The sequence below is a fragment of the Pelophylax lessonae genome (assembly GCF_965119305.1).
Source record: "Pelophylax lessonae genome assembly, chromosome: 6".
In the NCBI taxonomy this organism is placed as follows: domain Eukaryota; kingdom Metazoa; phylum Chordata; class Amphibia; order Anura; family Ranidae; genus Pelophylax; species Pelophylax lessonae.
In genome coordinates this window covers 174,912,298-174,929,224 of record NC_138773.1, presented here as the reverse complement: position 1 = coordinate 174,929,224, position 16,927 = coordinate 174,912,298, and the positions used below count along the sequence as shown (strand labels likewise).

Genomic DNA, 16,927 nt, shown 5'->3' with positions numbered 1-16,927 from the left:
ACAAGTCTTTCACACCTGGATTTGGGGATCCTCTGCCATTCCTCCTTGCAGATCCTCTCCAGTTCTGTCAGGTTGGATGGTAAACGTTGGTGGACAGCCATTTTTAGGTCTCTCCAGAGATGCTCAATTGGGTTTAAGTCAGGGCTCTGGCTGGGCCATTCAAGAACAGTCACGGAGTTGTTGTGAAGCCACTCCTTTGTTATTTTAGCTGTGTGCTTAGGGTCATTGTCTTGTTGGAAGGTAAACCTTCGGCCCAGTCTGAGGTCCAGAGCACTCTGGAGAAGGTTTTTGTCCAGGATATCCCTGTACTTGGCTGCATTCATCTTTCCCTCGATTGCAACCAGTCGTCCTGTCCCTGCAGCTGAAAAACACCCCCACAGCATGATGCTGCCACCACCATGCTTCACTGTTGGGACTGTATTGGACAGGTGATGAGCAGTGCCTGGTTTTCTCCACACATACCGCTTAGAATTAAGGCCAAAAAGTTCTATTTTGGTCTCATCAGACCAGAGAATCTTATTTCTCACCATCTTGGAGTCCTTCAGGTGTTTTTTTAGCAAACTCCATGCGGGCTTTCATGTGTCTTACACTGAGGAGAGGCTTCCGTCGGGCCACTCTGCCATAAAGCCCCTACTGGTGGAGGGCTGCAGTGATGGTTGACTTTCTACAACTTTCTCCCATCTCCTGACTGCATCTCTGGAGCTCAGCCACAGTGATCTTTGGGTTCTTCTTTACCTCTCTCACCAAGGCTCTTCTCCCCCGATAGCTCAGTTTGGCCGGACGGCAAGCTGTAGGAAGGGTTCTGGTTGTCCCAAACGTCTTCCATTTGAGGATTATGGAGGCCACTGTGCTCTTAGGAACCTTAAGTGCAGCAGAAATCTTTTTGTAACCTTGGCCAGATCTGTGCCTTGCCACAATTCTGTCTCTGAGCTCTTCAGGCAGTTCCTTTTGACCTCATGATTCTCATTTGCTCTGACATGCATTGTGATCTGGAAGGTCTTATATAGACAGGTGTGTGGCTTTCCTAATCAAGTCCAATCAGTATAATCAAACACAGCTGGACTCAAATGAAGGTGTAGAACCATCTCAAGGATGATCAGAAGAAATGGAAAGCACCTGAGTTAAATATATGAGTGTCACAGCAAAGGGTCTGAATACTTAGGACCATGTGATATTTCAGTTTTTCTTTTTTAATAAATCATCGGCAACAATGTCAACAATTCTGTTTTTCTGTCAGTATGGGGTGCTATGTGTACATTCATGAGGAAGAAGAATGAACCTAAATGATTTTAGCAAATGGCTGCAATATAACAAAGAGTGAAAAATTTAAGGGGGTCTGAATACTTTCCATACCCACTGTATGTGTATATATATATATATATATATATATACATATATAATACACACACACACACACACACACACTTTTTAACCAGCGTGTAGCATCAAGTCAATTTAACTCCTGGGCTTTGGGGTTAATGAACTAAATGGGCAACAATGAGACAACCTCCAAAACAGGAATGGTTTTACAGGGTGAGGCCACTGACATTTTTTTTTCTTACTCATCCTTTGACTGTATTTCACTAGTTTTGCATTTGGCTACGGGCAGTGTCACTTCTAATAGCATGAGGCGATACCTGGACCCTATAGAGGTTGCGCAGGCAGTCCAGCTCCTCCAGGATGGCACATCAATACATGCCGTTGCCTTAGGGTTTGCTGTGTCTCCAGCACAGTCTCAAGTGCATGGAGGAGATTCCAGGAAACAGGCAGTTACTCTAGGAGAGCTGGATAGGGCCATAGGGGGTCCTTAGCCCATCATCAGGACTGGTATCTGCTCCTTTGTGCAAGGAGGAACAGTATGAGCACTGCCAGAGCCCTACAAATTGACCTTCAGCATGCCACTGGTGTGAATGTCTCTTACCAAACAATCAGAAATGAGGGTGGCCTGAGAGCCAGACATCCTCTATTGGGCCTTTTGCTCACTGCCTGGCACCGTGGAGCTAGATTGGCATTTGTATGCAGCCAGTTCCTGGAGGATGAAGGAAATGATACCATTAAATGGCCCCCACACTCGCCTGACTTAAATCTAATCGAACACCTCTGGGACATTATGTTTTGGTCCATCTGAGGCCACCAGGTTGCACCTCAGTCTGTTCAGGAGCTCAGTGATGCCCAGTTCCAGAGCTGGTCTGGGAGTAAATACCCCAGGACACCATCCATCTTCTCATTAGGAGCATGCCTTTTAAGTTGTCAGGCATGCATACGAGCACATGGGGCCATACAAATTACTGAGTACCATTTTTAAGTTGCTGCAATGACACTTCAGCAACATGGATTAGCCTGCTGCATCGTTTTTACACTGTCTTTGAATTCAGCCCTCTGTAGGTTGATAATTTTAATTTCCAACAAATCATGTGGCATTCTTTTTAGTTTATAGCACATTACCCAGTATGTGATAGAGATATATATATATATATATATATATATATATATATATATATATAATCACATATGTTTTTTTTTCATATTCATTAGGTGCACAAATTACCTGTTGATCTCATAAGAAATCCAGTGCGCTACTCTCAAACATTCTTATTACTACCTTTTGGAATACAGAACTCCTCTTCTCTATATTCTGGAGAAGAGGGAGAGATTATGTAGCTATAGCCTGCTCATTTTATACATACAGTAGGTTAAATGGACATTGTCCCCATAGGACAGGTGGTGTAATACTGGTAGGATCTCCATGTGTGGGGGTAAAAAGCTGAAAAGAACAAAATCAGCCACCACATCTAAGCACTGGTAAGCTGCAGTATGTTACTTTTTTGTTCTAAGGTTTAGATAATTCTCTTTAGTTATCATTGTTATATTGTAGTGTCAACAGTTGGTTAAAAAAAAAAGTGATTTGAAATGAAATTACTTTTAAAAAATCCGTTACAAAGGTAAGTGGGTTTCTCCCTTTTAACATGTGTAAAGGATTTTAACAGAAAAGATAACTTTGCACTAATCCTTGGAAAGCTCTATATTAGACAATTTATTTGCACTCCTCTTTTTATTAAGAAGTGATTCATTATGTTTCCATTTTGGTCAGGTTGGATGGCAGTATGGAGCCCGCCAATGAAATTCTAGAGCCAGCATCACACGAAAGACCATTGGTATCCAAGAACTACAGTGGTGCAGCAGCAAAAGATGCATATTCTACATCACCAACAAATCATGGTAAGACCTCATTTTTACATGACTGTTGTAAAAGCTGCAATTTGTGTATTGGCCATTTTACTTAAGGCCCGTATACACACAATAAGAAAACCGTAAGTAAAATTTAGTCCGCCAAACAATCTGACGATTTTCGGATCGTTGGTATAGTGCTTTCGACGGCTGATTACGTATTTTCATATGATGGCTAAGTGTGCAGGCTGTAAAATTTTTATCGTAGGTTAGCACAACGCCCTGATTTTTCGTCCAAAAAAAATTTGTAAGAGCAAGACTACGCATGCTCAGAAACGAAAGAATGTATACAAAACTATTCAACACATCACATTACTTCTGAAGTTGAATTCTGTCGTACGAGAATTTTCTTATGAAAGTAACCTCTTCACTTTCGATATGAGACTAGGATGCAACAAAAAACTGACGAAAATTTGTCCTATAATCTGATCGTGTGTACGAGGCTTTAGTCCTATTAGGCTAAAAAGCAAATGTTGTTATATTGTGTACCTGTTCTTAGATGTGTTTGCTGCTTTAGCTTCCTCTTTTTTAGCCTTTTTTACCTGATGCTCCAGCCAGTAGGGCTATTTTTTATCTCCTTTAACACACCAAACTATCCAGAAAAAGTGGCAGTTAGAGGGCTGAAAACTATTTAACATTGCCAGGGGCGCTTATAATGGTCAGCTTTTATTTATGTAAAAGGGTAAAATAAAAGAACTTCCTAAAAAGTGTTAGCTGGCGTTTGGCAATTTTGGCTTTAGACTGCAGAGACCTGCTGTCTAAAGGTCTCTTTGTTGCTCCTCCAGCGGAGTGAAGATGCCGAAGACAAGGCAGTGTGTTACTGGCCTGGATCACCAGGTGGGAATAAAAAGAATTTTATAATGAAACAAGAAACCACATGTAAGGACTGCAGAATATGAAATTGTCTTTGTGATTAATATCCCTTAAAACCCTGGTGCTGCCCAGGTTTTTATCTTAACCATTGGGGCATAAGAATACTGTCGGGTTATACAGACATCTGCAGGAGGACTTGACTCTGGCAAAGGAAAAAAAATGGGACAACCCCTGATATTCCCCTCCTACTACCAGCATGTCTCAGTTCTTTTGCTATTGTCATGGATGCATTTTCTTCAGTCTGGATAATTTTGCTAGCCTTTTTTTTTTTTTTTTTTTTTTTTTTTTTTTTTTTATTGCATAGTGACTGGTGTTTTTTCCTTGGTGACTCTTCAATCAAGATTCCTTGCTACACTGCTGCTTGATCTGGTTTGCATCCGCATAGGCAGCTCTTCTGCACTAGGTTTGGTGGCTGTATCCAGACTCTGCTGGACTAGACTGGGATGTGACCTTCGGGCACTGCACTCTATATCGTGTCACTTTCCAGATTTGATTGTACTGTATTTGTTTGCTACAGACCACTTTCCAGGTTCAGAAAAGTGGCTTAGCCCCAGGTGTCTGAAGTCTTATTTTCTCGAATGTTCATTGACGGACGCAGTTCTCTCTGATTCATATCAGTAGGGTAATACTGCCCCCTACAGGAGTAGGACACAAGGCAGAAAAAAGTTCTGGCTATGCCAATGGGCAGCCCAGGAGGGTACACCCTCTCTCTTCCTGCATAGGATGCCAGTTTTTAATCTGCCTAGTCAGGAGTAAGGACCTAGTTCCTTGCTGGGATCTCTGGTCCTGACATAAAAGTCATTTTTTTATGTATATTTTTTTTAGCGAGTTTTTCCTGCAAGATCTAGCACTTATGCGGGGCTGGGCGACAGACTGGACCCCCATATCCAGTGGTCACCCCAGTCTGGCCAGTGAGCGTGTGCAGGCCTTAGCTCCGCGCTGGGTCGGCCGCTACATAGTCCTGCTGGATGGGGACTGGCCCCGCGAGTTAAACGTCTTGCCAGGATGCACACGACAGGGTCTAGGCTGATGTTGCAGCGTTCCTATTTGGCTGACAGCCCCCCTACTCTTGTGGCATGGGGTCCCTTAATGAGATGGCTCCCGCCTGTGTTCCCGGTATGGTGAGTAAACATTCCCCCCCCCCCCTTTTCCCTGGCGGATTTTGGGGTGGACGCGGGCCCTCTCTCTGGGATGGTCGGACCCTCACACTCCAGGGCTCCCTCTGTCCTGTTGTAACCCTCCCCTTACCCCTCCTCCTACTGTTTGGGCCTACCTGAGGCTGGGGCGTAGTGTGCAGGCTGCATGGGGGGCCTTGGGGGGGGGGGGGGAGTGCGCCGTCCGCTACGCTCGACCGATCCTGCGGGGGGGTCCTTGGTGGGGTTTTCTGCTGTGGATGGGCCTGTGGGTCCCGATTCCCGTGCGTGGCCGCCATTTTGTTGTAGCCTCTGTCTGCTTCTATAGTGGCGGCCATCTTGGTACACCAGTTTTCGCCCACTTTGCGGTAGATTCTTTGCTGTGGAGGTCTGTGGGAGTGCCTGGAGGACAGTGTCATGAGTGGTCTCTCCCTCTCTGTGTCGTTCTGTTAGCGCGCGTTTGACCTCCGGTGGGCGCTGTAAAAAAAAAAAGTCAGTTTTATAAAGTGGATGTGTTGGCATCTGCGGATGCTTCTTTTGGCCGCAAGGTTTTGCAGACTGCTGTTAAGAGGACTTGATCCTCTTTGAGGGTGTGTTTTTGTTTTTATTTTTTTCTTCTCAGGTGGGCTCCAGTTGTTTGGTTGAGCTCTTGTTGCCTGGTTGGCTAATGTTTAGCCTTGCAATTTTTTTTGTCGTTCCCACCCCTCATGTTTAACACTGCTTTGGGACGTCCCAATGGTTATAAATATCAGAAGCTGTGTCCGTCAATGAGGGAAAGCGAAAATGGGATTTTTGACTTACCGTAAAATCCATTTCTCTGATCATTGATGGACACAGCACCCACCCCTCTGTGGAGTTAATATTCCCTTGACACTGCTTGTTACAACACTGAGTGGCTATAGCAGAGAGAGGGAGTATACCCCCCTGGTACTGTCAATGGGTATAGCCAGAACTTTTTTCTGCCTAGTGTCCTACTCCTGTAGGGGGCAGTATAACCCAATGGTTATAAACATCAGGAGCTGTGTCTGTTAATGAACATCAAAGAAATTGATTTTTTACGGTAAATCAAAAATCACATTTTTTTTCTTTCTTTTCTATAGAAAAAGGTAAAAAACAGTGGTGGATAAATAGCACCAAAAGAAAGCTTTAGCTGTCTCAAAATGATATAAATTTAATTTTGGTACCGTGGTGCATGACTGAGTAATTGTCGTTCTGAGTAGGAACAATTACCCAGACTGGCAGATGGTGAAAGTGTCTGGACTTGAGGTGGTTAAGATGAGCATAAACTGTATAGTTCATTCCTGTTGATTGGCTTCATTACAAATTTGCTCAACATCCAGTACTTGTTTGTACAAGCCCTTAGAGGTGAATGTATTTAAGCCGTTCCTTCACATGGTGAGCTAAGAAAAAGAATAGGCAAAGACTGCATATAAATACCTGAAATGTAATCAATTTTGTTTCTCCGTACAGCCTTTTCTGATGAACTTGGAGCTGTGGGTGGGACAAACCTGGAAGATGACACCCATGCTCTTCGGCTAGATGAAGATAGTGAGACCCCCCCCATGGTTTTGAGAACCGAGTGAATATTTATGCTAGCAGTTTCTCATTGTAGATACAAAACAAGACGACCAATCCATGGGAATCTCTTGTGTTTGCTGCTATGGACATCTGTAAGAGTCAGGGAAGTATTGGATGCAGTTTTGAATTCTTCAGAATACATTTGGGTTCTTTTTAACAGTGCAAGTAATACAAATATTCTCACTTAAGTTTCAGTCCAATTTTAGCTGTTGTCTGGTTGCCAAATTAGGATACACTCTGTTGCTTAGCATGTTGCTGTTTGCCAACCGAGTCTAGACAAATAGAAACTGCTACACTAATCTTTGAATACTTTTAAAACTTGTATGTGTGTAAAATATATTGTGTGTATATATGTATGATTTTTTTTCTTGGCTAAAGTAAAAAAAAGGCTAATTAGCTGTGAATATATAATAGTTGCTTCATCCATTATTCTACTGTTATTTCTGATCTAAACAACAACTTGTATAGTCATCTGTGAACAAAATGTTTTAAGCCATCATTTGACCAAAGCAGTGCTGTATAATAAGGCTACATGCCTAACCAAATTCATGTTCTCAGATCTCTACTATGTGTTTTTTTTAGTCTACAGGATACCTTCTTCAGTTATGTTTTAAGAAATGTATAGATTTCTGTCTATTAAAGAGTTTGTAAACCCCTGAGTACTGATTATACCTATAGGTAAGCCTATGATAAGGCTTACCTATAGGTACTGTAAATATCTCCTAAACTTGCAGCATTTAGGAGATATTTACATTGCATGCAGCCGATGACTTAATCGTCGCATGCACTCTGAAGAAACGGCCGCCCGTGCCATTCCTTCAAGAGCCCTGTGCCGTGACCGTCAGCTCCAGCCAGTAGCACAGCCAGAGTCTGCAGACCCGGAAGGAAGACGAGTGAAGATGGATGCGGCTTCCAGTGGGGACGACGTGGGCTTAGTTTGCAGGTAAGTGTCACATAATGTGCTAGTATACGTTGCATACTAGCACATTATGCCTTTACTTTGCAGGTAAACAAAAATTAATTTTTTTTCCCCAGGCTTTACTTCCTCTTTTGGAGCATTTTTTTTTTATTCATTTTCTTTCTCCAAGGTCCTTTTGCTTTACCCATTTCTTTAACCACTTAAGGACCATCCCCCGTACATTTACTGTGGTAGGGCGGCCCTTAAGTGCAAAATCACGTACCTGTACGCGAATGTTGTCTTTGGCTCTGGGGTGCGCGCACTGCCAGATCCACGCTCCCACTGTGATTGGACACAGCGGAAGCCAATCAGCAGGTCCCGTGACTGCAATGGCCGCTGGGACCCACCGAACATTTGTAGGAGAGACAGAACAACAAAATAAAAAAGGCAGACTGCCTGTCAGAGGGAGAAAGATCTTGTGTTTCTGCTAATCATGAACACAGATGTCTTTCTTTCTCCAGTCAGTCCATCCCCCCACACCGTAAGCACACCCAGGCAACACAGGTCACCCTTTTTTTTTGCCCCTGATAACCCCTTCCCTGCCAGTGTCATTTATACAGTGACAGTGCTTTTTTTTTTTTTTGATCACTGTATTGGTGTCACTGGTCCCCAAAAAGTGTCACTTTGTGTCAGATTTGTCTGCTGCAATGTTGTGGTCCTGCTAAAAATCCCTGATCGCTGCTATTACTAGTAAAAACAATAAAAAAAATAAAAAGTCCATAAACCTATCCCATAGTTTGTAGAGGCTATAACTTTTGCACAAAAAAAAAAAAAAATAATATATGGAATTGGCCTAAATTGATGAAGAAATTTGATATATTTTTTTTTTTTTTTTTACATTTTTTTTTTTTTTTATTGGATGTGTTTTATAGCTGAAAGTAAAAAATGTGTTTTTTTTTTGTTTGTTTTTTTTTGTTTTGTTTATAGTGCAAAAAATAAAAACCGCAGAGGTAATCCAATACCACCAAAATAAAGCTCTATTTGTGGGGAAAAAAGGACACCCGTTTTATGTGGGTACAGCGTGGCCGGACCGTAAAATTATCAGTTAAAGTAGCACAGTGCCGCTTCGCAATAAATGGCCTGGTCTTTAAAGGGGTAAAACCTTCTGGGGCTGAAGTGGTTAAAAGTAGGGAACCAAAGAAAATTAAAGTTTGCCAGTGCAAATATTTGCTGAAAGATTTTTTCTTAGATGAAGATGTGGTGCAGCTTCAAGTGTAATGTGAAATAAATACATTCATTAGCACATTTAGTTCACAAATGGAAATCTGCATTCTGTATAAAACTGCCAAACGCATTATTTTGTTTGCTGATGACATTCCAGTGCACATTTTATAAAGTAAGCTAGCTAGATTGTGTATATCAAAACCAAAATAAATGCTCCATTTTTGGTACGCTGTTGCTTGTAACTGTGATGATCAGGTGAATTTCGCCTGCAATTTCGGGAATTATACGTGTCTTGAAAGCTCACAACCTTTCACATAATTATGAATATTAAATAATCAGTCGACCTAAAACCTAACATTTCCGTTTTTGGTAGGTGATGGGAAGTTAAAACCATCTAACAGTTTGGTTTTTTTTTTTACATCTCCAAGGGACTAAATTTGTTGTCACAATTATTAGGGCTTGATTTCCTGGGTCTGTACAGCTGCCGTGACTGTGGCTTGTATAAATGGGTGTTATTTTCCTATATTTTGAAAAATGTTTGTAAAACACTTCAAAGGAAGGTTCGTTTATTCCCATTGATTAGTGTAGATCAGTGGTCCTCAACTCCGGTCCTCAGGGCCCACTAACAGGCCAGATTTTAAGTATTACCTTGGGGAGATGCAGAGTCAGACTAGAGTACTGCAATCACTGAGCAGCAAATGATATCACCTGGGATGTATTTCAGTTATCTTGCAAATCTGGCCTGTTAGTGGGCCCTGTAGGCCAGGGTTGAGGACCACTGGTGTAGATGACAGCTTAGAGGCTGTTGACCTGCTTTGCATTGCTTGACCTTTTTTGGATGCAGCAGGGCCTATTGAAATGCATTTGTATTGCAAACAAAGCAGGTCCTATACTGCTTATTTGTCAAATGCTGAATTTTGCATTTAAAGCACTGTTTTGAATAGAAAAAGACAGGACATGAATGTCTATTTACACAAGCCCTTTCCCAATTTTCTTGTTGGATTTTTTTAAAACATGTTCTATTAATGATAATGTAAAATGTGCTGCTAAAACATCAAAGTTCTCCTAGCTGGACAAGAATTATGGAAGTGAGATCTCAGTGTTAAGAGTATCCAAGACATGGGAGACGTGGATAGTTGACTTGCCATGCCAGGTTCTACTTGTTACTAAAGGTTTAGTGGCTGAACTGACCATTCAGTCTTATAAACTGATTTTCCTAATTGTTAACTAGGGACCAAAGGCTCACAAGGAGTTTTGGCACACTTGGTTATGCTGCCTGTTACAAGAGAATTGGGCACCAAAAAACAGTATTAACCCTTACCATCATATGCATCAGTTTATTTTGGTAGTGTTCTTGAAGAATACATTTTTTTTTTTTGTTCTCCAAAGAAAGGCAATCACTATTTTTCCAGCCATTTTCTCAAAATATTTTGGTTCACTGCAGAGCCAAGGGAGCTCACTTTGCAGTTTTCCAGATTTGCAGCTTGTGGCACTGTCTTGGAAGCCATATTTGGAGCCCATCATCATGAAGATGTGGGGCCAGACTATAATATGACCCTAGGGCACTCGACTGCTGTTGCTGCTTTCAAGGCCCTTGGTGACCTATATTAGCCACATAGTGCTTTAAAGGTCTAGGACCGTACTACACCTACTGATGTAAGCCTGATGATAGAGACCCCTTTCGAGTATGCCTACTGGAGGGGCGAAGACTATCTGAAATGTGATTCTAAAAGCACAAGCATCATCCAACTGACAAAGTGCCTGGGAATGTGCTATCTGGTGAATCCCATATGGGGCAAAGCTGGGAGGACAGCACTGTGACACGTGTGTTGCAAGCACCTTCTGAGACAAATTTCTTGTGTGGGCCAGCTGTGAGGTGTTCCAAGGTCACCTACAGTGACTTGGTTATAAAAAGTCTGCTCACTTTTCTTGCTCCTGCAGCTGAGTTTCAGGAGTACCCTTACTGGTTTAGCCTCCTTCATACTAGCAGTATGGTGGATCAGAAAGATAAGATCATTGGTCTTGTGGGCCTGCTCAGCCCTCAATTACCTAAGAGCTCTTGGCGGCTTGCAGCGTGTCTTTTTTTTTTTTTTGCACATGACACAGTCTGGATTGAGATCACACTTTTCTTCATTGACTTTAGCTGGCTCCATACTCTACGTAATCAGGGGGCAATATTCCTCAGCTATGTGAAATTCTATGCGAAAGGTCACTGATCCTGATTGCTAACTCAGAACATGGAGGCCACAAGAGTATTTCTGTGCCTCTTCAGAGTCTGTCTCTGATATACCAAAAAAGTGAAAAATAAAAATATTCCCACCTAGCAGCGCTCAACTCAGAAAAGTGCACACAATATATGTGAACAAAATAAACAAACAATTGAATCAATATATGTGTTCAAATAATCACTGAAAATCCAATCCCAAAAGTAATTAGTGAACAATAAATCAAGTGAAAAAATTCTAGTGAAACACACTAAATCAATGTAGAACTAAAAGTCCAATAGTAGGAGAATAGTGATATGAGATGATCCAGTGAGATTCCAGTGTTAGCTGAACAGAAACACACCAACAAAGTGTCCACCACCTTTGTGCTCCACTCCCCTCAACTAGAACACTCATCCCCACTTTTTGCCCTCTTCTCTCATGGATAAGGCTGATCACCGCTTTGGAATATGCACCACTGCACAGGATATCGGAAAAAATGGACCCTTGGTAATTCTCAAGATGCCGCTCCACATATACCATAAAAGAAAAATGAGAGCCAACTAGTGCAATAATGTATGAACTAGTTTATTCCATTTAAAATCCACTAATATGCACGTACATGGAATATAAATAGGCAAAGCACATCATAATCAAGACCAGCATTCGGGTCCAGGACTATTCGGTGAGACACCGCCGCTCACCCGATCAATCACCAGGCACGTCTCTGTCTCTGATATATGAGTTTCACATATAGCTCAGGAGGAAGAGGAGTCTAATCTACCACTTTAGAAAAAAGGGAAACTAAAAGTTGTTCAAGGATGGCCCATCAGTATCAAAATTACACAGAGTTTGTAAAAAAAAATGTATATTTTATTACAAAAAGTCCATTTAAAATCTAAAAAGCCATATACATTACAGATCAAAATTAATTTTACCATCTATAGATATTTTGGTAAAGAAATGGCTCATCTATCCAAAAAGTCAACTCGTTTTGCGGTTCAGGAGTTCACATTTTCAAAATTCAATTTAGAAGTTAAAAATGCAAACATAAACACATTGCATAGGTTGGTGTCTAGAATTTACAGCTATCCATCAATAATCTATTTGAAAAACATGTAACCATATAGATGCTATCCACTCTTGGAGGGAAGAGAGGAAAGAAGCAAACGCCAAAAAAAATAACCCTTAGCCTTGGGGTCGTGGGCATCTTCACAGCTATATGTTGCTAGGTAGTAGGTACATACCTTACATGCTAGTACATACGTGTTGTTTGTGGTTTTGGGTTTTTTTTTTTGTGTTCTTTATTCTTTTTTCTTTCTCTTTCCCTCCCTGACTGGATAGCATCTATATGTTGCCAGTGTCCAATTCTTCTGTAGGTGGCAGTGTATCAATATTTCTTCTGACCCCCATGTCCTTTAACCACTTTACCACCGGAGGATTTTGCTGTCTTCCGTCCAGGCCACTTTTTGCGATTCGGCGCTGTGCGACTTCAACTGACAATTGCGCGGTCGTGTGACGCCGTACCCAAACGAAATTTACGTCCTTTTTTTCCCACAAACAGAGCTTTCTTTTGGTGGTATTTGATCACCTGTGCGATTTTTACTTTTTGCGCTATAAACAAAAAAATAGCGTTTATTTTTTATATGAAATTCCCCCCAAAAAAGATGTAAAAACCAATTTTTTTAAAAATTTTTGGCCAATTTGTTTTATGCTACATATGTTTGGTAAAAAAAATCGCAATAAGCGTATTTTGATTGGTTTGCGCAAAAGTTATTGCGTTTACTAACAAAGGGAAAGATTTCTGTCATTTTTGGTGTTTTTTTTTTTAACGCGTAATGGCGGCGATCTGCGATTTTTTTTTTTTTGCGGGACTGCGACATTGCGGCGGACAGACCGGACCCCTGACTGACATTTTTGACACTCCCTGTCACTATGGAGATCCGCCCGCTGTGTTTACACACAGCGGGCGGATCTCCAGACTCGATCCCCGACGATCGGGTAAGAGCAGCGGCGATCGCCGCTGCTCCTCCCCTGGCCCGACTCCCGCTGTGAATGAAAACAGCGGGAGCGAGCCTCCGGCGGCGCGTAAGCGCCGCCCAGAAGGGGGAGTGTCCAGTCACGTTAATACTACGTGGCTGGACGATAACGAACCACTCTGCCGCAGTAGTATTACTGTGAGCGGTTGCAGAGTGGTTAAAGTGTAAGTTCACCTTTACAGAAAGAAAATCTGTAAGGTGAACTTACTCTGGAACCCCCCCCCCCCCCGGTCCCCTATACCCGTGTCCCGCGATCCCCCTGCTTTAAAACACCAGGACTTCGCTCTACCGGTCTGGGGATTTGAAATCTCCCTGGCTTTCTCTTCTCCGGCTCTTGACAGGAGAGGCTTGGCGGGTTCTGAGTGGTCCACGCCGACCACTTAGAATGCCTCCGATCATACACGCTGAGAGGTACGGATAGGAAATTAAGCTGCAGGGTTTTCAAATCCGCAGACCGGTAATGTGGTGACCCGATGTCTCACAGCGGGGGATCACGGGACTCCAGTATAGCGGGATAGGGAGGGGGTCCAGTGTAAGTTCACCTTACATATTTTCTGTGAATGTGAACTTACCCGTTGAGCTACAAGAAAAGGATGTTAGGGCTCTTTCACACAGCCGCTCCGCTTGTCCGCAAATCATCCTATTTTTTTTGCGGATGATTTGCGGACATAATGTAAGTCAATGGCATTGCGGATGTCAGCGGAATACCGATTTTCTTCCTTTCAGTTCTGTTCCGTTTTTTGGAACGGAACAGAACCCTATTTTTCCTCGGTGTAAAAAAAACGGAAAGGAAGGAAAATCGGATGTCAGCGGTGTCATCCGCTGACATCCGCAATGCCCATAGACTTACATTATGTCTGCATATCATCCGCAAACGGATGGGATGATATGCGGACACCCGGAGCGGATGACACAAGTGTCATCCGCTCCATGAAAAAAAAAAAAAAAGTCCCGCAGCGGATAAGAACAGCGGAGCGGCCGTGTGAAAGAGCCCTTACAGTCAAAATCCTGTATTACCTGTATTTTTTCATTTATTTTATTGCCAAAACTTGAATTTTACCAGTTTGTCTATTCCACATTCAAAGAAATTGTTACACTTCAGTCGAGCTTGTCTCTCTAGCCCAGAAATTTATAAATGATCCAGTCTATCTGCCCATGGCCTTTCTTCTTTAATCATTTAATCTCCAGCCTTTAGGTTTACATGCCAGGAATACACAGCGCCTTCAGAATTCTCTTTGCAAAGTAATCACGGTGCCTATAAAGCATTCACCCTTGGACATTTTCGTGGGTTGTTGTTATAAAACCATTTTTTTTTTTATATATATATATATATAAAATGGATGTCTTTTAATCAGAGTAAAAAAAAATGTAATTATGTTCTATGACAGTAAAGCTAAAAACTTCCAAAGGGCTGAACAATTTTTAGATGGATACTGTCTGCACAAATCTTCTTGCAGTCGCGAGAAAGCATTTCATATAGAAATGGTTTCCTGAGAAAAAGGAACACATGATGGGTGGTTGGAATCTGCTGTCCTTCCCAGAGATGTTGTGAAAAGCCAGCGTAATGGAATGCACATTTAAGTAAACTGGATGAATTTTTCTTATTGGCTCAGTTTGTGTTTTCTCAATTAAATTACCTTTTTTACTTCTGTATATGATTTTTATTTGGTTTACAGTTTTATATGCATCATTTCTTACATATTCAGATGTACTTTTAAGCATCATTGTTGAGAATTTACTTCTTTACATACATAGGTACAGTACATAACTTTAAATTAAAAATATACTCTATACAAAACCTCAATGTGTGAATTAAACAACTATTGCCTCTATACTTCATAAAAAAATAAACTGACAAATAGGGTCCATATTATTACCTACTTACTTTTTTAAAGTGGAAAAGTAGAAAGTGCATATAAAATACACAAAACTCCTATTATGAGAGTGCAATTAAAACCATTAAAGTATAAGGAAAGGCTTTGTGTGTAATCATTGCTAATCAAACATAATCCACCATAGCATGTTTTCTGCGTTGTTATATTTTTAAAAATATGCTTCTTTGGTAACTTTTCTTAACCGCTTGCCGACTGCGCACAGTATATTTACTGCGGCAGTCGGCCCCGGCCAGGCAGAGTGACGTAGGTCTACGTCGCTCGCCTGTCACTCCTTCCAGAGCCAATAGCGGGCGGGCGCGCGCCCGCCTCGGCTCGTTCACGGAGGAGTGCGGGAGTGTGACTGGCGGACCCGATGTCCACCGGTCACACTACGATCGCCGCTACAGCGGGAGAAAGACAGAGCGGCTTGTGTAAACAAGCCACCTGTCAGTTCTCCCTGTGTAAAAGTGAAGATCAAACAGTTCTACTATGTAGAACGGTTGATCTTTGCTTTTACACCAATAGGAATGTCCCTACACAGTTAGAATCACGCCCCTAGGACACACTTAACCCCTCCCTGTCCACTACTGTTAACCCCTTCCCTGCCAGTGTCATTTTTGCAGTAACAGTGCATATATATAGCACTGATTACTGCAGTAATGTCACTGGTACCCCCAAAAGTGTCAAAAATGTCAGTCAAGGGTCCGATCTGTCCGCCGCAATGTCGCAGTACCGCAAAAAAAATCGCAGATCGCCGCCATTACTCGTTAAAAAAAAAAAACACCAAAAATGACAAAAATCTTTCCCTTTGTTAGTAAACGCGATAACTTTTGCGCAAACCAATCAAAATACGCTTTTTGCGATTTTTTTTTACCAAACATAGGTAGCGTAAAACAAATTGGCCGAAAATTTTAAAAAATTTTGATTTTTACATTTTTTTTGGGGGGAATTTCATATAAAAAAAAGTGAAAAATATTGTTGTTTTTGCAAAAATTACGCTCTTTTTTTGTTTATAGCGCGTGATCAAAAGATCGCACAGGTGATCAAATACCACCAAAAGAAAGCTCTGTTTGTGGGAAAAAAAGGACGTGAAATTCGTTTAGGTACAGCGTCGCACGACCGCGCGATTGTCCGTTAAAGTCACGCAGTAAAAAATCGCAAAATAACCCCTGGTCTTTTAGCAGGAAAATCCTCCGGTGGTAAAGTGGTTAAAGAAGTCTGCCTGTTTTATGTGACTTTTTTTGCTTCGGGTCTTTTCTTAACAATGCAGCTCCTGGGCATGTCCCTGGCCGCCTTAGCTATGTAATTTCAGGCAGCAGCGCAGCTAGCTGGCAGCTGTTGACATTAGGGGCTTCCCGAAGTGATGTACAGGGGATACGTGTACACATGTTGCTGATGGCCAGGATGGATGGGCGTGGTTCTGGGCAGGACAGGGGCAGGTTTACTGAAAACGCTGCTGGATGTCCTACACAGAGACCAAAATGGTTTCAGGAAGTGCCTGTGAGCTGCCAAATTCAGCCCAACAGGCAAACTGCTGTCAGTACAGACCAGAAGACTTCTAGCTTAAAGCCCCGTACACACGCAACGATTATCGGCCGACCGATCGTCTGACTTTTGTCCAGAGTGGTTTTTTGTTGGTTGGAATGTGCCTAGACTGCACACGAATTTTCTCGCACAAAAATCTACTTCAGAAGTGATGTCGTGTGTTGGTTTGCTTTCTTTGTGTTCTTTCGTCTCAGAGCATGCCCAGACTTGCTCATCAGATTTTTCCCTGTCGAAATCTGTACTGACTGCACGAAAATCGGCCGTGTTTTGACGGCCAACAAAAATTTTATAGCCTGCACACCAGATTTTTTTCGGCCGAAAAGTCGGAGTC

General features: G+C 42.1%; 1 protein-coding gene across 1 annotated transcript in view; it reads left to right on the top strand.

Annotated features, from left to right (window-relative positions):
- The window catches only part of WIPI2 (WD repeat domain, phosphoinositide interacting 2), a 73,556-nt gene extending 66,333 nt beyond the window's left edge, over positions 1–7,223 (top strand). The window contains exons 11-12 of the mRNA XM_082260903.1: positions 3,092–3,219; positions 6,705–7,223. Of these exons, the coding sequence (XP_082117029.1) occupies positions 3,092–3,219; positions 6,705–6,817 (241 nt within the window). The 3' untranslated portion in view covers positions 6,818–7,223. The remainder of the gene's footprint in view (positions 1–3,091; positions 3,220–6,704) is intronic.
- Positions 7,224–16,927: the final 9,704 nt, after the last annotated feature.